General features: G+C 35.8%; 1 protein-coding gene across 1 annotated transcript; it reads right to left on the reverse strand.

Annotated features, from left to right (window-relative positions):
• Positions 1-910: 910 nt before the first annotated feature.
• Positions 911-25111, reverse strand: LOC121425052 (DDRGK domain-containing protein 1-like). Its single transcript, XM_041621004.1, has 7 exons — positions 24931-25111; positions 22863-23006; positions 22020-22141; positions 21503-21604; positions 20937-21059; positions 19759-19854; positions 911-1932 (listed from the first exon to the last, which is right to left on the reverse strand). The coding sequence occupies exons 1-7, from the start codon at positions 25109-25111 to the stop codon at positions 1696-1698; spliced, it is 1005 nt and encodes a 334-aa protein (XP_041476938.1). The 3' UTR covers positions 911-1695.
• Between the last annotated feature and the right edge of the window lie 532 nt (positions 25112-25643).

Here is a 25643-nt window from a genome sequence, read left to right on the forward strand (position 1 = left end):
TTTCATATCGTTTATTCCATTCTTTCCTATCAACCTCCGTTCGTTTATTTTGCTTTCATTCGCTTGTCGAACCTTGTTATCATTGAATCCAGCTCGTTTGATATAATTTTTTTATTGATTTTGATCTTTAAATCTATTCAAGGGATTTTCGAACCAGCTTTTCACTGAAAAGAGAATCAGTAATGGATGCATCAATAAATTCTGTATATGATAAATTTACATATACATTCTCAGCATCATAACCCCGATCATCGAGATAAACAAAAGATACTAGCTGAATCAATTTTCTAAAATGAGATTAGAGTTTGAATGGCATGGCAATCATCAACCTATTCTCCATCAACTATGGTCAGACACAACATGGACACGTAATACTACATAGATTATAAATCAATTACGTGCACAGTGAGAGTATTTAATGTGTACATGAAAAAAAATTTGATATTTTCTTTCATGTCTCAAATAAGGGTTTATTTGACCTTTCAAGTTTGATTCACATTCCAAACATAGGACACATGAAGAATGACACATAACCATCTCTTTAAGCCCTAGTTTATAAATATTTGTAAATAATTTAACAAAGAAATTGAGACACTGCACTGAAAGCCTCATTTAATGGGTGACTTCAAGTGTGGTGTTGAAATCTAGTGTTGGTGTTATCACAACACCAATACCCATACTACTACACTGTACTTAAAATGATGCTGGTGTTGGGATTGACCTCGGAAAATATGACGTATATCCGGCAGTTTGTGTTGTGCACTGGTGTTGAATGTGGTCTGCTGAACAGAGCATCACACCTGGGGAGCGTTTCATGAAAGGACTTGTGGGACATTTTATCCAACAAGTCCCATTTTATCCGACAGTTACTATAGTAACAGTGCCTCTCAGCCAATCAGAATCAAGAAAAGATGTCAGATCTGACAACTTGTCAGACAAAAATGTTGATGAAACGCCCCCCTGGTGTTGGAAAAATTTGATTTTCATCCAATAAGGAGCACACATGTTTGGGTTGCACTTGATTTTCAAAGTTATATCTGCACCTTTCATCTGATCAATTAATAACCAGAATGAAATAATTAGCTGCAACACTATGGTTATGAATACAAAATGTTAGACCATGACCAACTTAATTCAGTGTGATGGCAAAGCTTAAACAAAATTGAAGTTGTTCAGCCCGCAAGCCTTTGGTGAAACTTTTTTTTCAGAGAATATGTTAGAACTCAAGATCAGAATAACTCAGTATCCCCAGTGACCAGGAAAAATACTGGTAAGTACATGAAATAAAGAAGAAAATTATAGGAAAAGAAAAAAAAACATACACAGGTAAATCAGTAAGCACTAAAATGATTGAATATTTTGATATTTTGGGCTTTCCCTTCTGTATTTAAACTTTGTTAGTAAGAGGCCCTGGTAAAAAAAATACCATTCACCCTTGGCTGATCAATCAGTGAAGAATTACTTGAATAATAGCATCTTGCCCATAATTTGAACAGAAATACTTTCATCCAAACCCACTTTAACTTTACACGATGTGAGAGTTAAATTCTGTACCTCCATAGATCTACGCTCTGAAGAAAACATTAACACTAATAAAGTAGTCAGTAGATTTGAAATTCAAAAAATGGAAGATAAACTTGAAAGCAACCAATATCAGATTGATAAAAAGGCAAGAAAAATACTATCATTATTATTTTAAACAGCTTGACTAAGGAGCTTGCTTTGATAAACCTCTTTATTTTCCGGATTTAGTGATATTAACTGATTGCTAGCTTCAGCCAATTCTGCTATGGAAACTCTACCCCTCTGCCGGATGAACTTAGCGACTGCTTCAAGTTCCTCTTCAGAGATGTAAATAAACTTTCCCCTGTCATCGATGACTCCTGTAAGACGACCCTCAGCTTGGAGCTCCTGCACTCTGTTGATTGCCTCCTGTGTATGAGAGAAGAAATGGAAGACATGGTCAGCATATGAAAACAAAAATCAATAACAAATTCTGTCTTTTTATAAACTGCACCAATAATTTCATGTGATAACAATTTTAAGTTCTAATAACACATTGGAACACTATCTCGAGACCCTGTCATTGCATTCTTGCTTGTCTGCACACAATGCACGCACTTTCTCCACACTCTGGGGAGATATACTGAAAGAATTTTGAAACTCAATTCTTACCATTTATCACAGGCTATTTGACATAGATATCATTTCATCTGAAAACTTGATATGCTTTGAAAATAAGCCTTATCCCGTAATGCTAAATTTCAAAGCAATAGGCCAACTATCAACTCATCAATGCTTCTCCATAAGAAAAAGACTGCCACTATTCATAGTGAACAAAGGTGGAGAATACATTCCCCATAAAACAATCTTGAAACAAAAATATGCGACAAAATGTCTTACTAGAGCATGGATAACAAACTATACCAATTTGGAGAGGGAGGTGAGAATGCATTGGACGCCTGTGGTCATCTCAAAAAGTCATCTAATTCACAAAATACCAACAATCGCTGCATCCAATAATCATCTGAGGGGGTGCATTTCACCAAGTATGTCACCAGTGATTTTCATTTCATCTCAGCCAATCAGACGCAAGGATAACACTTAGAAGAAGAAGTGTCAATAGAGGTGGAACATAAATTTATGATGGTTTAGGATGGTAAGATGAGAAAGTGAGATATTGAATGTAATGAACTTTTGAGCACAAGAAGACGAAAACACTCGACAAAAACACAAAATAAAACCAACATCTTCTGCTGCAACACGCATTATTCACATGCACTTAAAAATTAATCACGTATTCCTGACTCTATACAAGGAAAAGCCTGTTTAAAATATATTTCTGCTGTTTGTTTTAGACCAAAATCTCTCTTTCCTTTTTCTCTCCCCCAAACTCCCACTCCATCACACAGCACCATACTCCCAAACCACCTGTATTCCCTTTTGTCTTAAGTACATGCAACACATCTTTTAAGTTCATTCATTCAGAACTTATTCTTTAATACGTTTCTCCCACTAAATATCATCCCCTTAAACTTTCCATTTCATTTCTAATATCCCAGCCCCATCTGCCTTCCGGCCAGTTCTCTTTTATTTGTACTGGACGCCCGGCGATCTCTGAGTCCCCGACATCCATCCTTCATTTCCAAATCAAAATTTCATTACATTGTTATTATCATTTGATTTCTGGCCAAAGAAGTGATGAGGCGGAGGGCTTTTTTTCTCCCTGGCATCTTAGTAATAATCACAGAGATATCTCATAGATAAAGATTGGATGGTTTGGGGCAAGGGAGGAAAAGAATTTAATAACTCTCATAAGTAGGTATATATAGTATGTATGGTATCCTTGACTAACCTCAACATACTGGGCATATTAAAACAAGGCCTATATATCTAGTATTTATTTTGATGCTTATTAAAATAAGGTGTGCACTGGGCAATAAATAATCCAGAGGAAAATATTATAAAGAAAGTGAAAGGACTTAAAAGGCCAATGTTTTAAATCAAATTTTTTTGTGTACCTGGGTATTTCATTTCATTTACACTAATCCATAAGACCAATTTCAATTCTGTCAAGTAATGAATGTCCAACTGTGATTAAACAGAAAATATATCTTCATATAAAAAATACAAACCTCTAAATCCATCCTCGATACATCAACCCTAATTTTTTTTTGTAAATTCATTAATACATTTTAAATCAAGTTTATGCCAAAGGCCAGCCCACAGCCTTGCTCCAAATGAGTAGTTTGTTTTTAAGGAGACAAGAAATGCAATATTCTGAAGAATGATTGTCATTATTGAGAAGGGATCATGACATGTGACCTTTTCAATAACCTGTATTTGTGATCTGTATCCATATACACAACAGAGTGATTTCTGCACTGGTAGTCTTATACACTGTACATGCACACTGCAAACCTTTTTTTTTCTTTTACATTTTACTGCATTTCAATTTTCATGTTACATTTCATTCTAATAAATGTACTGAGCTCAAAACCTAACCTAGATATTCTGTACGTTCAACACACATTCCTTTGATAAATGAATGTGTTTCATAAAATGAAAACAAATAAAAACAAACACACACACTGGGCCTGTATGGGAAGCAGTCATGGCCATACACAGCAGGGGGGGGGGGGCAGGTGCCTCAATAATTTTCAAAATTTCCATATTTTTTCCTAAAAATGTTCATAAAATTCACAGAAAGTGTGCACAAATTCCTTCAATTTTACTTTAGAAAATAAAATGCCAAAGTGACCAAATGTGACCAAATGTGACCAAATGACAAGCTTGGTTGCTTTGCTCCCTTACATTTTTAAAATTTAATGTGCTTCTTGCCCCCCCCCCCCCCTGAAATAAAACTCTGTGTATGGCCATGATGGAAGTAGCACTTAAAAACAAATTGATAGAACTGGCAATGATCATTGAATAAAAGATTTAAAAAAAAACACCAAGCAAAGGTAGGACAGACAGGATTAAAAATCTGAATGGTTCAAGCTTTCTAAAACATATTATTTGGCATTTTCGGAGTTGCATGTTCATGTACATGTACAAAGTAAAATAAAAAAATACCCTACTTGCAGTCATTTGAATTATAAAATTACCTTTTTCAAAATCATTGTTACATTTACAGCTAAACATTCATCTAATGCAAAAATTGCTAATCATTCAAATAACTCAGAGTAACACTAAAAACATTGTCCAAGAAGCTGATATGGAGAAGATCCTTTATATAGGAAGAACCCCCAATCAGTGGAGTTCATAAAAGTGCACAAGCCTTGATGAAAGTGATCCATGGCCATCGTGACTAGGGTTTCTTTTAATCACGAAAAATCAGGTCACATCATAATACTAGAGATTTCTCCACACAACGGAAGGCATCCATGCAGGTATTGCTTACTAGCAATAATTGGTTTGGCTAAAATATATACTGAATATAATTTCCTGTCCTTTCCTTCCTGATGCTACCTCCAATTAATTTTGGTAATTGCATCGAAGACTATTTTTGTTGTAAATAGAATTGAGTTTGCAGATTAAACCTAGATATACCAAACAAAGGTCCCCATTTACAATGTAACAATAAAATCCCTTCCTAATTGTTGCCTTTATAACACAAAAACAAGTCATTTCAAAGGCTCCATGAATGATTCACCTGTTAATTATCTTTATAATAACCACTCAAGTTTTTTAATAATAATATCAATGATGATTTCTTTTTGAGTGCACACACCGTCCAAAAGATACTTATAGCGCTAGCCCAGCAATAGTTCCTTTGGATTTATGTATATATGAAAAACATACAAATATAAAACAAAGAGATCTGAAGTACTGCAAATACAGAAGGGTTTGTAATTTACAACTAGCACATCAATGATGTGGAGCTCATCCGGCATCTCGCAAAAAAAAAATAACACAATTTTAATTTCAGCCCAGTTGACACTGTAGTGAATTATATTGGTGACATAACTTGAGGATATAGAAATGAAATTGATGAAGAAATGACATAGAAGCATTTTTTGTGATGTATGAATACATTTCATATGAATTAAGTATTACCGGTAATAATAGTCAAAGTTTCTTAACTCTGTGTAAAACCTAGGTGAACTTAATGTAGCTCTCAGATGGAACAAAAACAACCAAAGTCAATCCACAAATAAATAAACAACTTTTGTGAGTTCTCAAAAATATATGAATAAATTAGCATATTTAATGAGTATAAATATTATATGTTGAAATTTTGTATCACCACCTTGAGCTTTTATATAAAGCAAACAAAATCGAAATTGATCAACAAATGAAGAAGAAGAAACATTTCTTTGTAATTCTGAGTAGAAGTGTGGTGAACCTCATAAAGTTCTACAAAATGGAAGAAGAAAAAGCATTTTATGTGAACTTTTAAAAATATGAATAAATTTATTCCCATAAATTAGCATAAAAATTGTTCTAGTCAAAATGTCAAAATTGTGTGAAGAAGATTGGTGAACCTCATGAAGCTCTACGAGATGGAAGAAAAAATCAAAATCGGTCAACATATACAGAAGAAGAAGCATTTTATGTGAATTTTTAAAAATATGCATAAATTAATTTCGCATAAATTAGCATAAAAATTTTTCTAATCAAAATTTCAAAATTCTGTATAGAAGATTGGTGAACCTCATGAAGCTGTTACAGATGGGAGAAAAAAAATCAAAATCGGTCACCAAATAAAGAAGAAGCATTTTATGTGAACTTTTCAAAATGTGCATAAATTAGCATTAAAATTGTTCTAAATTGTTCTAATCAAAATTTCAAAATTCTGTGTAGAAGATTGGTGAACCTCATGAAGCTCTACCAGATGGAAGCAAAAAATTCAAAATCGGTCAACAAATAAAGAAGAAGAAGCATTTTTTGTGAATTTTGAAAAATGCGCATAAATTAGCATATTTAATGTATTTCAAAATTCTGTGCACAAGTTTTGAATCCCCCGCCTAGTGCTAACAAACAGAATTGAAATCAGACTTGAAATGGCGAAGTAGTAGCATTTTGAAATTGTGGACGGACGACAGACAACAGACGACGGACGCCACGCCACGGCACAAGCTCATCTTGCCTTTGGGCCGAATGGGCTAAAAACAGAACAACTTCCCTTGAAAATGGCTCCTACAGGCCAGTAACAGCTCCCCTCCCCGACAGCTATCCTACAGATGACAGAATATAAATGTATGTATGTCCACAAATATAAAATTATGCAATCACTGGAAAAGTAGGTCAGTTCACTCAGTTGTTTCATGGGGTCAGAATATATAGGTCTGCAAGCTTATACTTAATTTTTATGATTCAATCAAATATATTTGATGTAATTTGGGCCAAGTCCTGCTAATTGAATTTAGAAATCAGCTATGAAGTCTACAACTCAGACAGGTCTGGGAGGGTGGAAATGTATGGTAAATTGCCAATGCATCCACTGCCAACGCGTCCACTCACCACATGGTCTACCTTCCTTTAGTCTAATGTTATTCCATCAATCAACACTTCATCTAACAACCATTTGGTCCAATCAACACTTTGTCTAATTACCAGTTCGTCTATGACCATTTCATCTCATAACCAGTTGGTCTAATATTTGTTTTATTTTCATTTATTTTGCCCAATAAGCACTTAGACCAAATGGTATATGGACTAAATGGCTATTGGACCAACTGGTTATTAGACAAATGGTGAGTGAACGAAATGGCAATTAGACCATGTGGGTAGTGGACGAACTGGCGGTAGACCAAATGATAGTAGACGAGTTGGCAATTGGACGAATTGGCATTGGACTGAATGAAATCCAAATGTACATGTATCATCAGAAATATTTCATATCATGATCATATTTTTGTCTGTTGAAATGCCAGGTTAAAACCTTAAACCTTAACTTATTTTAGTTGCACCAAAGTACTGTTGCAAGAGAAAATTGTCTATGGTACCTGAGAAGAAATGATTGTGGCTATTCACAGCCAATCTAAAACAGGTTATCTTTGTGAGAAGTTTTACATTCATTGCTATGTTCACATATTGTAATCATTTGATCATGCAATGCAGGTTTTGTTTATAAATCATGAATATACATCATGTATGCGGAACCAGCCAATTTGATGAATCTACTCTGTAAAAATAGATACTATACTATACTATACTATATTGAAATATAAATGCAGACTGAAAATGAATATGGATAATAAAAAAATAACTATAAGACCTGGGCCCCATAACACAAACCTTAGCAACGATCAGAGTACATTTTTCTACAACTGATTGCATTGACTACAATGTACAATCAATCGTTGAAATCAACTATACGATCAATGCTAACCTTTGTGTTAAGGGACCCTGGAGTCAATTGACCTTAACAATATCCAAAATACACTAGTATTATGAGAAATCTAAGCTGAAAACAATCACACTGATGATTGCAAAAACAGGTAAACACATAGAGGTGTACTGCTTCGAAAAAAAAGTCCTACCTCTTCACTTGTGACCAGGAATATATGACTAAAAACAGATCACACAGCCATGCACACATTCGACTAATCCAATTCTTGTGAAACCAACAAAGTACAAAACTTAAGCATTTTAGAGGGCCTCTCCATTTTCACACAAAAAATAATCACATTGTTTTCCTCATTAATGTCATTCCCAAACCATCATACTTCTTCACTTATCAATTCCATACACTGGCATTGGTACAGACTGGAGAATTGGAAGCCATGGTTTCCCAAAATTTTTACAACCAAGAGATGAAGGGAGAAAAAGACAGAAAAGGACCTGAAAATTGTGAAATATTGCATCAATATCATATTCTGAAAATAATGTTAAAATTTATTCTAAATATATGAAAATTTGCTCATTCTCTTCACTTTCTCACAGCTTTTCAGAAATTTTGCCTGAACACTTACATTACACGATAACAATTGTATTGATGATCGTATAATGTCCTCATTATAATGTGCTTTTTGTATTCACTTGACTGTATTTATTTTGTTGTATTTTGTTGGAAAATAAAAGAAAAGTGATGAAATGAAAGTTTGTATGAAAGCTAAATCCTCATGTAAGGTACATAATGGTAGCAAACTTATATTATTTTTACTAATGTAAACATGACATGACCCACAAGAATAGAGTGAGCAATGATATCATAATCTTAGGCTTTAGTCACTACTCAGAGTAGCGACCGACCAATAAGTAGCCTGTTCAGGCGCCGTTGGAATTAAGGAATCGCCCAACAATTTTTATAGAAGTCAAGGAGGATGTAAAGACGCATTCGGTGGACGAGCAGTGGCCCTGTCGGTTACTCATTACTCAAATCTGAATCAAATCTGTTTGGCGTCTGAGCAGTGATTGGCTGACAGCCCACCGATTCTCGGTCTCCCAAGGGCCACCTACCTATTTTTAAGTAATCACCCAGCCGATCTTGAAGTCACTGCGAGATCATCAACCGATCTCTGAGAGGCCAGTTGCCTGCGACCGGCTGGTAACCGCTCGACAACCTTTGATCACACAAGTTTTATCATTTTACCTAAATTGTGTGACAGTGACAGCTTGATTACCTCAGTGCCCGGACGGCGACTACCCGGGCACCTAGCGTGCTTAGGGCGGTGAGTGAAAAGTGAGCACTGCCAGAATCTTAACTCTGCACTAAATCTTGAGAGACGACCGAGGGATGCCCAAAAAAAACCCAATGGCACCCTGACGGCTGTCGCTCGGTGCCAGGCAAAAATTGGCTAAAAACTCGCCGTCCAGTCGCTGAGAAGGCTAACTCTGGGGGTTGTGACCGTAGCCTAATGATTCTAAAAGCATCATATGTGAACAAAACCCTAACACATGACATCAATTGTGAACATGAACTACATGTGTAATCAGCCAATTTTACTCAAAGCTGTCTAGATGAACAATAAAATGTTCAGTGAAATGCTGTAGTACATGAATGTCTCCCAATGTGAACATGACCAGCATGCAGCAGCCGGCTAGCCCACGCACAAGATCAATCAGCCCTTCTCCAAGTGGCCTCAGGCCAGAGGATTGGAATGGCTGAAGATCTCTTTCCAACCTACTCTAACAGGGTTAATCTCTATAGGGAATGATCAAATTCAATTGTTCTGCACCAGGATTTGTTTGCATAAATCATTGAGGGAAAAGGGGTTGGTCTTTAGGGGATATGTCTAAAAGGTCTAATTGGCTGAGCCTGGATATTTCTTTCTCTCTTCCGCTGCTGGAATCGATTGCTGACATGATGATGAAATCTTTAAATGCAGGGACAGTCGACTGAGTAAAATGATGAAATGAATGACCCAACCCACCTCCCCCAAAAGGGGTGAATTTGGGCTTTAGATGGTGCCATCTATCTAGAAATAATCTATTCCAATATGCACTATTATCATCGCTATACTCTCCCAGCACTCATTACATTCAAAGCATCAATCCTGCCAGTTACCCATGCACATCACCTGGGTTGAGTGCAGCACATTGAGGATCAGTTTATGTTGAAGGAAAACACACCATGGCTCTTTGTTTCAAAGACAAGATTTTAGAACCCCCAACCAAGATGCATCCAACCGTCTTTTAATAAAAGATATATTGTACATGTACATGTATATGTATGTACTCTTGTACATTTCATTACAAAGAATATGGGGGGAAAATGAGGATTCATTGTAAATTACAATCTAACAATGGCAATTCAAGGGAATCTATGGCCATCTGAGGCCTTGGATCCACTATGGATAGTATTTTTTTGATACCCTATTGACTGGCCTTGCCTTAATCATTTTTTTCAGATTATATTTTTTTTTTTATTCAGAATATTTTTCTAAAAATTCTCTAAAAGTAACATATTTTGGGCGTATTTTAAAGGAAAAAACCTAACAAGTGGAATACCTCTGGCCGTCTCACCTGCATCACGCGATTCAACATAACAGTAGTGCTGACTTTGAAAACTACTAAACTCGCACAAGATGTTCAGTGATACTTGGTTACACTTATTTCCACGTTTTATGAACTAGACCAATACACTTTACAGAGATAGGATGGTAATTCAACAAATACCCCCAATGTGGCAAAAGTTCATTGACCTCACATGACCTTTGACCTTGATCATGTGATCTGAAACTTGGACAGGATATTCAGTGATACTTGATTACTCTTATGTCCAAGTTTCAAAAGTCAGATCAATAAACTTGCGAAGTTATGATTATAATTCAACAGATACCCCAAATTGGCCAAAGTTCATTGACCCTAAATGACCTTTGACCTTGGTCATGTGACGTGAAACTCATGCAGGATGTTTGGTGATACTTGATTAACCTTATGTCCAAGTTTAATGAACTAGGTCCATATATTTTCTAAGTTATGATGTCATTTCAAAAACTTAACCTCAGGTTAAGATTTGATGTTGACGCCGCCGATGTCGATGTCGCCGCAGCCGTCGGAAAAGCGGCGCCTATAGTCTCACTCTGCTATGCAGGTGAGACAAAAATTTAATCAACACAATATGAGCTATATACAAATCTAATATATATATATATTTTTATAGTATTTTCTATTCAAGATGTAAAACAAAATAAAAAATATATTCTATTGTCTTCAAAATTGTATGCTGTATATGCAGGCATCACACCCAAAATTATTGAAAGTCAGGAAGAGTAGTTAAAATTGTATTTTTATAACTTTTTGTGGGGTAAAAATTCATATTTTATTGGACATGACAAAAATACTCTCAAAAATATATTTCAAATATACAATATTCGGCGTTCAAAAAACGCACAAAAAATATATTTTGACGAATATGGTTTGAAGGCATTTTTATAGTATTTTTTACCACAATACCCTAAAAACATATTTTCAGGGTGATTTGGGGGGTATTTTAAAAATATTTTTGCAATATTTTTGTTCATGCATGGTGATGACCCTTTCATTGGCCTTGGAGGTTTGATGTGCCCTTTTTCTATGTTTCCCATTTGGCTGTAATATTAAATGCACCCTATGGAAAAGTGACCTTGATCTAAAATTATTGAAATTCAGGGTCTGCAATCCAAAGATAAATACCAGTTGTGGTAACAATCTAAAAATTAGTTCGAACAGAATCGAATGAAATTACCACTGAAGTGTTTATATGTATAAATTAAAAAATAAAAGCGAAATTTATTCGGCACAAAATGCGTAATTGCTGAGAAATGAGCAATATGAGCACAAAATTCCATCCAAAGTTGAGTATTTTTCGAAGCAATATTAATACACTGTCACACATGCTTTTCTGTGTTAGTGATAATTAGAATGACTGATTTTGAGCTAAGATTTCATGATTTTACAAAAATAAGTTTACATTAATCTACCAGATCTAGATGTATGATAATAATATTTTGACAATTACATGTAATCTTGACTTAAAAGACTTTCTCATGAAATAACTGCTGGAACCACTGTCTTTAACCTTTAATCCATACTGGAAAACATAAAACTAAGATTGTAATTGACCTAATATACTTATCTCTTGACAACACAAATTTAGATCAATTACAATCCTAGACTGACACGAGTCTAGATTGCAACTCTTTCTTAGATGGCATCCAGGAATATTTGGAATGTATTGCAGCAATTAGTAGAACAGATCTAACCATTTTTATTGGTATGTATTGAAGATTCCTAGATTTATCTCAGCTCATGTTAACATATTGAATACTGATGATCACACTGGCTTTGTAAGGGACCACTCTGTTTCAGTAGGCAATGGGTTAAAGATAAATTCCAGTTTTGGTAACGATCTCAAAATGACTTTTTACAGAATCTAATATAATGACCACCCAAGTGTCTGTTTGTATGAATAAAATATATGTGCCAAAGGATTCTGGAAGAAATTGTGTAATTGCTGAGAAATAAGCAAAATAAGCACAGATTCGGTCGCTTCCGTCGGGTCTTTATTCCAGCGATCAGCGTTCTCGCCAGTGTATAACACGCATGGTGCAAACACCATGCGTGCGGAAATGGAGACCAAGTGGAACCATGCGTAAAATTTCAGCGACATGCGTGGCGACATGCGTGGAAAAATTAAATGGAAATATTCAGAAAAAATAATACACTCCATGAACTCATCTTAGTGATATCAACTTCATTTATCGGGTTGCGCCGAAGTCCCACCAACTTAAGACCACTTACAGGCCTACTACGGCTAGGAAAGTGGCAAGGCGCCCAGCTAGCTCGCGGCTGCTATTGCGGGCATATGACGGCACGGTACGGTCGTTCCGTTGCCTATTCCCCCGTCTGCCCCGCACATCACACCGGCTATGCTCTATGACCTACCGGTAGCTGCGCTTACTGAACTTGGAATAAATGCATTGAATGTACATATACAAGGAACATGTACTTGTACTGTGTTTGTCATTTATCCCGCCCTCTATACACACAATGAACGAATAGCAAAGGAGTTGTACTGTGTTTGTCATTTTATCCCGCCCTCTCTGCACACAATGAACGAATAGCAAAGGAGTTTGAGAACTGTGCGTGACCGCTATGGTGCATGGATGTTAGGCCTGGGACGATTGTCATTTTTACCATTCAATTATTTCCTGAAAAAATAATCGAATGATTCGATTGTTCGTCGGGAATCAGGTCTTTTAAGTCACAATAGTTGACCTACTTTATGGTGAAATCTCCATCAAAGTCACATGTTTAGAATAAATGAAAGTAGGTATTATACATGCATCCCTCCAAGTGCCACACCCCTGCATATGAATGAATCAGCCCAGATTGAACAGCCAGTGCAAAGTCCAAAGATGTAAACAACTCATTCATGAACTATTCTTTGAGACTGACCCCAGGTGGAGCATTTCTTGAACAATTTCATCCCTTGCCCACACCATGTCCCCGCCCCCACTTGTGGCACTGTCCACGATTCTACACATGTATTTCAAAAAAATATTTTGAAAAATATTTAATTTGAAATACCTTATAAAATTATGATTTTTTATCATTTGAACCTACATGTATAACTGGGTCTATTTTTGAAGACTAGTCGAGAAAGTACCGGTGAAGACGGGCGCATGTTGGAATGTAGTTTTCATTGTGTGAGGGGGATAGAAAAAAGGTTGCATTATTGTTTTGAAACAAAGGAATTCTCCGGCTCCCACCCTTATCTTTCTCTCTCTCCCTCACACACACACACAGATGGGGGAGGGGTCAATTTATTTCTGAAGTCATGACCTCTCCTGATAAGGGAACCACTGCCTTCTTCTTTGTTTCCCCAAAAGTTTCATTGGCTATCCGAAGGTCCAATCAGCTCAAGTGAGCTTGGTTGTGTGTTTTCTTATTGTTTTGTGCACGCAGACAATGAACTCATTTTGTGTATCGAGGGCAAGGTTGGGTGGGATTAAAAAAAATTCGGAGCGCTTTCATGTTGGTGTGTAACTGTGAATGTAATACAATCATTGATTATTTTTGAAAAATTCTCTCGGTACCATAATTTTTAAACCTGTATGAAGTGCCATCATTGTTTTCTTGTCATTTTGTTATTATTACTTGGGTATTCGAGTTCTCCCAATGTCATAATCGGGATCTGCCGAACATTCGATTTGTGTAAATTTTGCTAATCGATTGGTGATTGGCGGCATGCCAATCGAATCATTTGATCAATCGATGTTTACTCCCAGGCCTAACATTTATGTGCATTTGTGTGGGCTTAAAAATACGCCACAATGGGGCTTCCTTGGCGTCTCTATTTCATGAAAAGGCCGTCGCTTCCGCGCTCCGCGCGGGAGGGGTGAACCCCCCTCCCGCACCCACCCCCCGGGAGTGGCAGCACAAGTCCCCGACATGGGTGAATTTTTTTCTGGCGAGAACGCTGGCAGCGATAATAATACACTGTCCCACGTGTGCCTATCTGTGTTGGTGATCTTCAGTGTGAACATTTTCAGCGTACATTTCAAGATTTCACAAAGTTCAGTTTATGTAACTGTACCAGATCTAGATTCTCGATGATATACTGACAATTAAGCCTGGTTTTACAGACTTTCTCATGAAATCAGTGTTTACTGCAACTACTGGCATTTCACTGTTTCCTATCATTTCCATGATAACTTTTTTATATTGTACAAAACCTGTGATTCAGCTATTGACCTGGGATTGACTTTTCATGCTATATCATAAGATAAAAGGATTGCATTCTATGAAAGAAATCATGGGGGGAGTTCTACAAAATCTGAATAAGTCATGGTTAAGTAATAACATGATTTTAAAACATGTGTTCTCATTGATGAATCAAGAGTAGAGCAAGTCCCACAAGCATTTCCTTACAAATAGTGTAATGTGATATGCATCATACACCACCTGGAATTTAAAAGGATGCTCCGGGCTGGAGAAATTTAAATCTCAATAAATAGAGTAAACTTCACAGAGCAAATTGCTGAAAATTGGATAAAAATTGGATAACAAATAACAAAGTTATTGAATTTCAAAGATTTGCATTATTCAAGTGAAACAGTTCTAAGCATGTTTTTGTGAGTATTCATTAGGTGGGCTGATGATGTCATATCCTCACTTGTTCTTTTGTATCCTATTATATGAAATTATGTTTATTAAAAAATTTTCCTACCAAGAATTAAAACAAATGGATTGACAACTGATTAAGTGCATTAGTTATTTCTTGCTGCACCTTATTTCATAATGGAGACACATCATTTAAACATTTATGAAAAAAATGAAACAATTATGATTTCATAAAGTAACATATGAAAAAAGGAAAGTGGGGACATGATATCATCAGCCCACCTAATGAATATTCACGAAGACATGCCTAGAACTGTTTTACCGGAATAATGCAAATCTTTAAATTTTATTAACTTTGTTATTTGTTATCCAATTTTGATGACATTTACAGCATTTTGCTCTGTGAATTTTACTCTATTTATTCAGATATGTTGTCAGCTCGAAGCATCACTTAAAGTGGGACGTTATCATACACACCCCACCCCCCCCCCTCCAGGACTCAAGATGATGGTATTCAAGGTGGCTCCAGTAATACTGCTGTCATGGTTTATGGTTTCATGAAGAAACTTGAATTTTCACTGTCACAAGAGGGCGCACTATCCATTTACAGAAAATGTAAAGTTGATTTTTGGTTTTGTAGACCTAAATCAATTCAATTCAATTCAATTCAATTCAAAAATGGTCTTTATTGATAATCAAACATGTTAACAATCATACATGAAAAAACAGCAAAAGCTGGAAAGATCATGCTTACAAGTTGGTTTTGGCACATTATTAAGTACATAGTAAAATGCATTAAAAACGGTTATACATTTAAAAGTAAATACATTTTAAATAGGGCATAAAAGAAAATGAACATGATGAACGAGTGAATGTAATATGATAATGGCAGACTTGAAGGAGAGGAGACTGACACTTATTTAAATGACAAAAATAATTTTATAATAGGGTGAGGACCATTTGCATTGCCTTTCTTAGCCTACACACTCATCTTTTGTTGAGTATGTCTACCAAAAAAGGCAATGGACTGTTTTTAAATCTTGTTGTTCTTATTGGAAACTGTTGATAGTTGTTTGTACGACGAAGAGATATGTTTGTATGTTTTTTTCGAGGTAGCCATGTCTTACACAATGGATGAGTTGAAAGAGATTTTGCAAATTTTTTACTTAGTGTCAGTCTTCTCTCCTCAAGTGTTGGTAAATTACATACCTGACATGCATTTGAGTATGTAATGTAATTATGTCCTAAGATAATTTTACATACTCTCCGTTGTATTCTTTCAATAGTATTATTTTGTTTTGCTGTAAGACTGCTGTGGAAAACTGGAGCACAATATTCTAAAATTGGTCGTATATAACCCATATATATTGTCACTAAATCCTTCAAAGGTAAATTGAACTTTTTCAGTTTCCTTAACATATATAATTTTCTATTGCACCTCTTAACCAAGTCATCGACATGTAAATTCCATTTCAAATCAGATTGTATAATAACTCCAAGAATTTTGATACTTTCTACATTATATAAGGCAGAGTTATTAATGGCAAGAACCTCAGGAGTGATGGGGTTTTTCATAAAAGTAATATGTAAAGTAAAACACTTTGAGGGATTGAGTGACATATTATTTGATTGTGACCAGGATTGCACTGAATTGAGTACTGACTGTAATTGCGAATTGTCGGTTGATTTACGACATTGTACTAAAGACAAATCATCAACATATTTAAAATAATGTATAGGAATATTTTCACATAAATCATTTACCATAATTAAAAAAAGGATCGGGCCAAGTCGTGTCCCTTGGGGCACACCGGCATGATTAACTTTGATATCAGAAAAGATTCCATGATATAACGTACATTGCTTACGATGTTCCAAAAAACTTACAATCCAATTTATGATCCATGGTTTTATGTGCATATTAATCATTTTTTTGATTAGAATATTGTGATCCAGGCGATCAAACGCCTTTTTAAAATCTGTACATACAACAGTGGACACAGATTTTTTGTTTTCTGCATTGTCATAGAGATGATGTAATAGACCAACAAGATAATGTGATGTAGACAATCCTGGTCTGTTACCGAACTGATGCATATCAATTTGTTTCTCAATGTCTTTCAATAACCATTGAGCCATAAAAGATTCTGCGAGCTTAGCAAAATGTGAAGTTAAAGATATAGGACGTAAATTATTGATGCACGGTGGATGAGATTTTGGAATGGGAGTTACTTGACCGAATTTCCACTGTGAAGGTACTATTCCTTGTCTAAAAGATATATTGAGTATCCTAGTAACCGGTACACTCAATTCACATGCAAATTCTCTAATAACACGAATGGGGAGATCATCTCTGATTGATGATTTATGTAATTGCAATTTACGCAGTTTGCAATAGACTTGCCAACAACTGATCTCAGGACTTTCAAACTGAGAAGGTAAAAAAGCTGGTAGTGATCCTCTATTTAGAGGAGAAAGATCAGAAGCGATTGACACAAAAAAATTGTTGATTGCGTTAGCTGCTTGTTTACAATATAGATCATCTTCAATGTCAACATTAGGAATCGTGATTGGAATATTGTCTTGATTACCATTCGTAAGTATTTTAATATGTCTATACCAGGCTGAAGGATTATTTAATTTTTCTTTTTTATACGAGTATTGTAATAATTAGTTTTTGCAACGGAGATAGCTTGAGCAATTTTATTTCTTAAATGTCTCCAAAGAGTGTCATTTTGTTTTTTGAAAGCCTTTTGTCAGTCACGTATAAGTGATTTGATAAAAGGTGTTATCCAAGGTTTATCAGTCTGACTAATTTTTACTTCTTGCGAAGGTAAGTATAAATCAAGTTTATTTTTTATGCTATCGATCAACCTGGTATACATTATTGATAAATCAGACGTATTTAAAAAGACTTCTTCCCATGTTTGTGATGTCAACCATTGTCCAAACAACCTCAAACCACTGTCCGTTAAAGGACGTACAATTCTAATTTTCTTATCAATAATTCTTTTAGAAATATTAGAAGGAAACCAAATAACACAGTTATGGTCGCTTCTGCTGACTGGCGGGAGAATAAAAACATTATCATAAAATTCAGAAAAGTTTGTAAAAATCTTATCAAGTATATTGTGCCCTCTTGTTGGTTTATTTACAACTTGTTTAAACATGTCATCATTTAGTATTTCTTGTAAATTCAAATCATTAAAATCACCAAGTACAGTTATCCCTGCATCAGGGTATTTCACAAGTAAAGAGTCAATTGTCGAGATAACATGATCTGCATAATCAGCTTCATTAGTGCTTCTTGGAGGAAAATAGAGTACACATAAAATGATACTTGAAATTTTCCTGGGTAAATGAGAGGGTCTTAACATAACCCATATTGCTTCAATATTCTCTGGTACTTTAATGTCAGTTAAAAGACGAGGATGAAATTCATGCTTGGCAAGCAGAGCTACCCCACCTCCTTGTCGATTTTTACGTGGTCTAGAAAAAGTTGCGAAACCATCTAAATGTAACAACTCAAGAGGTGAAACTTCATTTTCCCAAGTTTCTGTCAATGCTACTATATCAACACAATTTTCTTTCACGATGATTTCAAGCTCATCCAATTTGTTGTTGATCGATCTTGGATTTGTCAATAAAAATTTAGGTAAAAAATATCTACTGGTTTCACTTCTATGCAATTTAATTTGACGAAGATTAGGTGAATTAATATGAACTCCTTTTTTTCGCCGATATTTAATTCTCGAACGGATAATAACTGGTATTGTGCATTGATCATCATTACAAGCAATTTCAGGTGTTGTTATTGAAAGATGAACTGGTTGCCGCCCTATTGCGATCAGGTTTTTTCTCTTTCCTGCTCGTTTTCCACGATGGTGAAGAGGTTCCCGTTGAATACCAAGATCTTTGATGATTTTCCATGTTGTATGTGGTAGATGTAGTGATTGTTTATTTGTGTTCTGTAAGCCATATAATTCGGATGAAGAATAATGATGATTTTGATGATTGTTCCTAGTGACATTTGCTGGGCCGGGGTTAGGCTTTATATCACCGCATATTAAGAGTTCAATTTGAAATGATGAGTTGCTGTTACTGTAGTACTGAATACGTGTAGATAAGTATTTATGGTGAAACAGTTTAGATGTTGGAACCCAATTTGGTTTGTAACTTTGTAGAGAGCAAACAGGTTGGTAACAGTGTTGATTTCTGCACACACATAGTAAAGTACAAACAAATGAAATGATCACCACCGGCTTCATGCTGCATAAAACACAATAGCACTGGTCTATTCATGTTGAGACCAGTCTATGCAGTTCAAGGCTGAGTGGATATGCTGTAAGGTGCTATGCTGGGTAAGAATGTGCAATGAGTGTATGAAGATGGCTGTCTTACCAAACCAATGTAGAGTGCAATAATAAATTATCCTTTGTACAGCAATTAAAACGTTGTTTACATCCACAAATGGCTCAAAAAGAAGCTATATTCCTCTAAGTATCCAATAGATTGAGTCATTCCAGAGGATGAGTAGTATTTGAGATTAAAAGAAACACAATATTGGGAGCAATAATCAGCTGCCTGCCAGGCGCTTTCAACCTATCCACCAAAAGGTGTTAAGGTGGTACTTTAAACAATTCATAAAAAAATAAGTCATGTGTACCAGATAACTTGGCCAAAAAAGTGGCCCACTAAAAGAATTGTCTGGATAATTCAAGAGCAGATAAAGAAGGTAGGATTGTATTGTAGTTCACATACCTGAGTTCTGATGTTGAATTGAGCTCCTAGATCTTCTAACAAAACCACCTTCATGTCTTTGATGTAGTTTATAAACTCAGACAGCAAAGACTGGGACTGTTTAGAAAATAACAGACCCATTACATTTATTTAGAGAAGAATTTCAAACAATAATCACAAGCGGTTAAATGCATCATTATAGTTTGCACCCTTATATCTTTGGTGAACTCATTCGGCAAAAACTGGGACTGTTTTGAACAAATAACCAACAGATTTTTTTTCCAGAGAAGATCGTCACAGAGCGATCAGAAAGTGGCTAAATGCATTATTACAATGTGACTACGTGTGCATGGAATAAATGACACAGCCCCTTAAAAAAAACACCAGAAATTGCATAATACAACCACTGTCTGATATACTCATATGATTATCTAACTCTCCATGGTCGCAACATGGCTGTAGCTACGGTGAAGAATGAAGATGCCTATTCTTGAGACTGCAAGTTATTAGCTGGCTGGACTGATGTAACTTTAATACAGTTATCATATAAATTTTTCCACAATTCTTGGGTTGGTGAATTCTAATCAACCTTCCAAGAAAGTTGAAGCTACCTGTAATGAAATGTGACATTCAGGCAGCAATGCCAGGGGCAGGGGGATGAGGACTTTTTAAGTAGAGAAAAAAAAGGGGAGAGAAGAGAAAAAGAGGGGAAAAAGAGATAAAATAAGGGGGAAGAGTATTAAAAAAGGTCCAGGAAGAAATAAATATTGTTCAATTCTCGCTAATGACAATAACTAGAAATTCTCGGATGTAGCTCACACACTTCCCCGTGTGACCTAGTAACTTCTGGTAGCAAGAAGGTAAGAATAGTATACAGCAAAAGGGATAACACAAGTAGCAAGTTTTACGATGATACCTCCTCAAAGTGTAAGAAGAGTTTGGAAACATGGTGTGGATGCTAGCTACGGTACGACTAGACCGGCGGTTGTTGGGTTACACATTACTGCACAAGAAGTAGAATTTCTAGTTCGGTGCAACAAAGTGAATGGCAAATTTACACCCAGTGCTACATCCAGGAACTTATGGTTATTGTCAAGATATCGCTAGAATTGACCTTGGGATTGTCTTGTCTGTCCCTGTATCAAAATGTGATGGCTCCACCTGTGCTATTGAATCCCTGAAGGTAAAGAAATACTTACTTCATTTTCCGATAGGACTTGGGTCTGGCCTTCTTCCTCTACTACAAAACTTTCTTTGAGTTTTAAATATTCTTCATGCTCTCTCCTCTCCTGTTCCTCTTTCTTTAGTCTCTCTTCTTCTTCCTATAAATGCACACACAAAAAATGAAAGCACAACATTTAAATGGCAATACAAAGGATAAATGTAAAAAGACAACATTTGTAAATGAAGGCCACACCCAGGCTCTTCCCTGTTAAAAAAAAATAAACTACTCCAAAGAAATGTGTCAAAACCTAAAAAAGACAGACAGAAACACCACGTAGCTTTTCATGAAAATTAACATTAGAGAATTACTTGAGAAAGATTGGAATGCAGCTTAGGTTTATTTTAAGAAGTAAGTACTTGTTGAATTATTAGAATGTTAGAATGTCCTTTCTGTAAATTGATAGAAAATTATTTTCACACTTTGACAGCAAAAAAATATATATAACATAGTAAAGTCTTTTATGATTCATTTCCTCGCTGAAATAAAAAGTACATTTAAATGGAAAAATCAGAGTAACAAAGACTAGTCTTAAATCCATACCCGCTTTTCTTCTTCTTCTTTCTCCTTCTCTGCTGCTTTCCTCCTTTGCTCTTCCCGTGCTTCTCTGCGTTCCTTTTCTTCTTCTCGTTCTTGTAGCATCAACTGAAATAAAACATTTTAGAACATTATCATTTATAATTCTTTTTCTAGCTGTAGAGACCATTTTTTACTAGAGAATAGCATTGGTGTGCTGGTCACCATCTCTTGAATACATTTATTTCACCAAAGTACACTATTTAAAAAAAATTGACTGTCATGTATCACTTGAAGACCAATCACTCACATGCAAACAATGCAAAAGTGTTTAAACAATTCAGTTACCAAAACCTACCCTTAAAACATGAAATAACTAGCACATGATAGGAATGATTACATGAACATTTTGAACATTGCCAAAGAGAAAACAAAAGAAAAGTGTTGTTTTCTTTATCAATAGCATCATAAATATAAGCTACAAGGATGTTGGGTATAGACAATACTACAAGTCTACAAATAAAAGAAATAAGAAGTATCTTACTTCTCTCTCCCTCTGTCTTTCAGCTTTCATCTCAAGTTTTTTGGCTTTCTTGGCACCTATCCTCTTCCCTGAAGAATCTCTCAATTCTCCATCATCATCCTCATCATCTCTCATCCATTCCTCTGAAAACAAAGAAAGACACAAAAAACATCAAAATATGAACCTTTTCTTAAATATTGCAGGGCCTGAGGAAGCAGGGGGGGGGGGGCTGGGGGCTTCAGCCGCCCCACTTTATCCCAAAACCGTATACAAAGACGTAAAAATTACTATATGATTGTGATTTTTTTATTTTTTGCATGGTCAGCTCCCCCCCCTTTGAAAACCGTTCCGCGGCCCCTGTATTGTATCTGTACATGTAATTTGCTACTTTCAATAAATCAGTAACTTTGTTGGAAGGCTTTATAAAAAAATTTGAAAGCACTTGATATTATAATTTGTCTAAAATGTTAGTATGTATTACGATAAACCTTTTCTGCATGATTTCCTTTCAAGACAAATGTTGTAAAAGTATGTCCACTATCTTCAAAAGACATTGCTATAACGGTCAAGCAGCGTGAAAATGATGAATAGTATATCCATACAAATGTTAAAACAACAATTGTATTTGTGTGGACGTTTCGGCTAAAATACAATAACCAATTGTATGATCCATATATCATCAGATGTTGAATTAAAGATAAAACAAATTTTAAAAACCAAGATATTTACTCATCATCAATAAAAATAATAAAGCATACCATCTCTTTATTCAAAGGACAAATAATAAGAGAGTTTTGCCATAAGAGATGACAGATATAGGTCAATGACTATAAAAATATCTGGATAAGTGCAAAACACCCTTACCAATGTTTTCATCACTTTCCTCTTCTTCCCTTCTTGCTTGCTGCATCCGATCTCTAATGTTTCCTCTTCTTCTCCCCGCCCTGACAGGGGGTCCATCTCCATGAGGGACAGGTACTGGGCGTGGCCGCCTAGCTTCACCCCCATCTGAAAGAATTCAAACAGAAGAATCATCTATTCACAATAACAATGGATTAATCATAGTGCTGTGCATTTTTTCATCATTATTCTAATCATGCAATATTGAACAGTCGATATGGTTTTATGATTATGTTGGGGTATCGTAAACACGAAATAACCAAAATATGTGATCAAATCAAATTAATTTGGAAATATTCCCAATTATCTATTTTCAACACAAATCACTTCCCATTTTTCCCATGAAAATGTTGGCATCACAGGAGCAGACCATGCAGATGCTCTGGAACAGAAATTTATTTTGAAACTGGGGATCTCGACAGCGGCACATACGCATCATATATTTATATAAAATCTAGACAAAACCCAGTCGCCCAGGGCGCCCTGATTACACATGCAGGCTCGCACTAAAACACTACCATCGGTGAATTGGGAAGATATTAAAATGTCAGAAATTGTTAAATAAATCCCCAGAAATAATGGTTATTCCTGGCCTATATTTAGACCTAGTTCTCAAGGTATCCTGTAGCCTGGGGCGTTTTGGGGAGTGAAAGTTATATACTGTACGTATGGAGTCACTCCCCACTAACGCCTGGATTCACTGTACATGCCTTTTTTTAAAGTATTTTTTTAATCCAAGTTGGCAGTTTGACTGCCAACTTGGATTAAAAAAATACTTGCATCTGCCGATAGATATCAGGAATCACAAAATATTTTTTTTATCGATAAATATATAAATTATTTTATGATATTTATCAACCGAAACAAATATTTTACAAATCGTGATTTTTAGTGACAAATGCAAGTATTTTTTAAATCTAAGTTGCAGCTCTGCAAAACACGCGTGTGTATCTAGGTATCATAACAAAAGAAATCAAAATGGCCGAATAAACAGACGGGGTAAGTGAACGCTCTTGCTCTTAACTTCTTTCAATTTTACGACTATTTATTTAATGAAAAGTAAGAAAAATGTAATTAAATGGGGGTAAACATAAAACTTGCCCATGTACATAACTTTGGGCAAAAAACTGAAACTAAAATTGGTGATTTAGGTCTAGGTTCACCATGGGTAATCCTGGCATCTACACCCAGGCATAGGTAGCCGAGCCAGGCGTTAGGGGAGTAAGCCTACGTAAAGTAGATGATTTTTACTCCCCAGACGCCTCCAGGCTTGTATCCTGTGCGTGAGGTTTACCGTGATAAGAGAACCGGCCTTTGACGATTGACATCGCATCGCTTGATGACTGAGCATCACGATATGAATGAGCATAATACTAGTATTGGAAAGTGCCATGGAACATCCAGTTAAAAAGAAAAAATAAAATTAGTTAGCATTAATAGCAAACACGAATTTATTACCAACATTAAAAAAGCAAACAAAAACTTCTCTAAAGAATTTACAATTCATGACATGATATATGAAGAAAAAAATCACACCAATTCTTTCTTATCAACAATCAAGAATATTTCACCCGTCCGGCGCGCGTCCGGAATTAATTTGTCACGCACAAAGTAAAAAATGGAGCAGGAGCTAGGGCCCCCGAGTATAGGGGTATGCGACAAGTGCGATGCAAAGAAAACAGCCGTTGGAAAATATAAAATAATTTTAATCATAATTTTCATATTTGAAATATCAAGTGCTAATTTTTCCTGATTGTATTTCCTCTAGTTGTATTTTTAAACCAAATCAAAGCACTGCATGAACTGAAGGTGTCCGGCAATAGGATACACTGCTATTACCGGTATATTATGATAGCAGCGTGTGCGATTTATTCTGCACACAGACCAACGCAAGATGTCACAAAGCATTGTCGTATTACATTCAAATAGCACATGAGCGAAATAACCGCAAAGGGTATCGCAAGTGCAACATCTCTCGAACCTCGGAGATAGTGACGTAAAATCGCGTCGAATAAAAGGCAAATAAACATACCTGATTTTACTTTCTTTATAAAAAGTAGAAATGTAGCAGCGATGATAGCAACAGCAGCGCAAATTAATGCTAAAAGAACGTTGCCTTCTACCAAAGACATCTTTCGAAATGTTTTCCCTGTCCAGATGGTGAACGAACGTTTGATTTTGTGTTCGGTACCGTACCATACAATGATGTACATTACCACGCGCGGAGTTGCGCAATCGTGTAAAGGGAAAAAAGGGGGGCGGGGGTCCGGCAAGATTAGACACAATACCATTAAAAAAAAAAAAACAGGGGCCATATTTGAAAACCGCCCGGGTTCTGCGGAAGGAAGGAGGGGTAACGTAAACCAAAGAAGGACTCTTATCTACTAAGTTACTGAACGAAGTCGTTATAATTATGACTCTGTATTCAGCTCCATATCACTCTCCACATGGACTGCTACCCACCCGTGTCCGACAACTCAGAAATGCACTCTAAATGGCGTAAATTTGCAACCATAAATGCAGGGCCTAAATGGCGTAACCCATGAGGAAATCCTGCACCTTAAGTGGCGTGAACAATTTGATAACCTAAGTGGCGTAAACATCGAAATCGATTAATTTGATACCATATTGATGTTAAACTGATGTTACAACAGATAAAGAGTGCATTTTTTGAAGTTATTGAAAGTAAAAGGCCAACATGATCCCCTCTTAGCCACTTTGAATGGCCATCTTTTTGCCTAAATT

The sequence above is a fragment of the Lytechinus variegatus genome, chromosome 12 (assembly GCF_018143015.1).
Source record: "Lytechinus variegatus isolate NC3 chromosome 12, Lvar_3.0, whole genome shotgun sequence".
Lineage (NCBI taxonomy): Eukaryota > Metazoa > Echinodermata > Echinoidea > Temnopleuroida > Toxopneustidae > Lytechinus > Lytechinus variegatus.

What these genes read in the sequence shown, in the direction of transcription:
- LOC121425052 (XM_041621004.1), bottom strand. Translation starts at nt 25,111, where the DNA reads ATGTACATCATTGTATGGTACGGTACCGAACACAAAATCAAACGTTCG. An exon ending in AAGAAGAAGAAGAAAAGCGG is followed by an intron (nt 21,060 to 21,502) that starts GTATGGATTTAA and finishes GTGCATTTATAG; the next exon opens with GAAGAAGAAGAGAGACTAAA. An exon ending in AATTCAACATCAGAACTCAG is followed by an intron (nt 1,933 to 19,758) that starts GTATGTGAACTA and finishes TCTCATACACAG; the next exon opens with GAGGCAATCAACAGAGTGCA.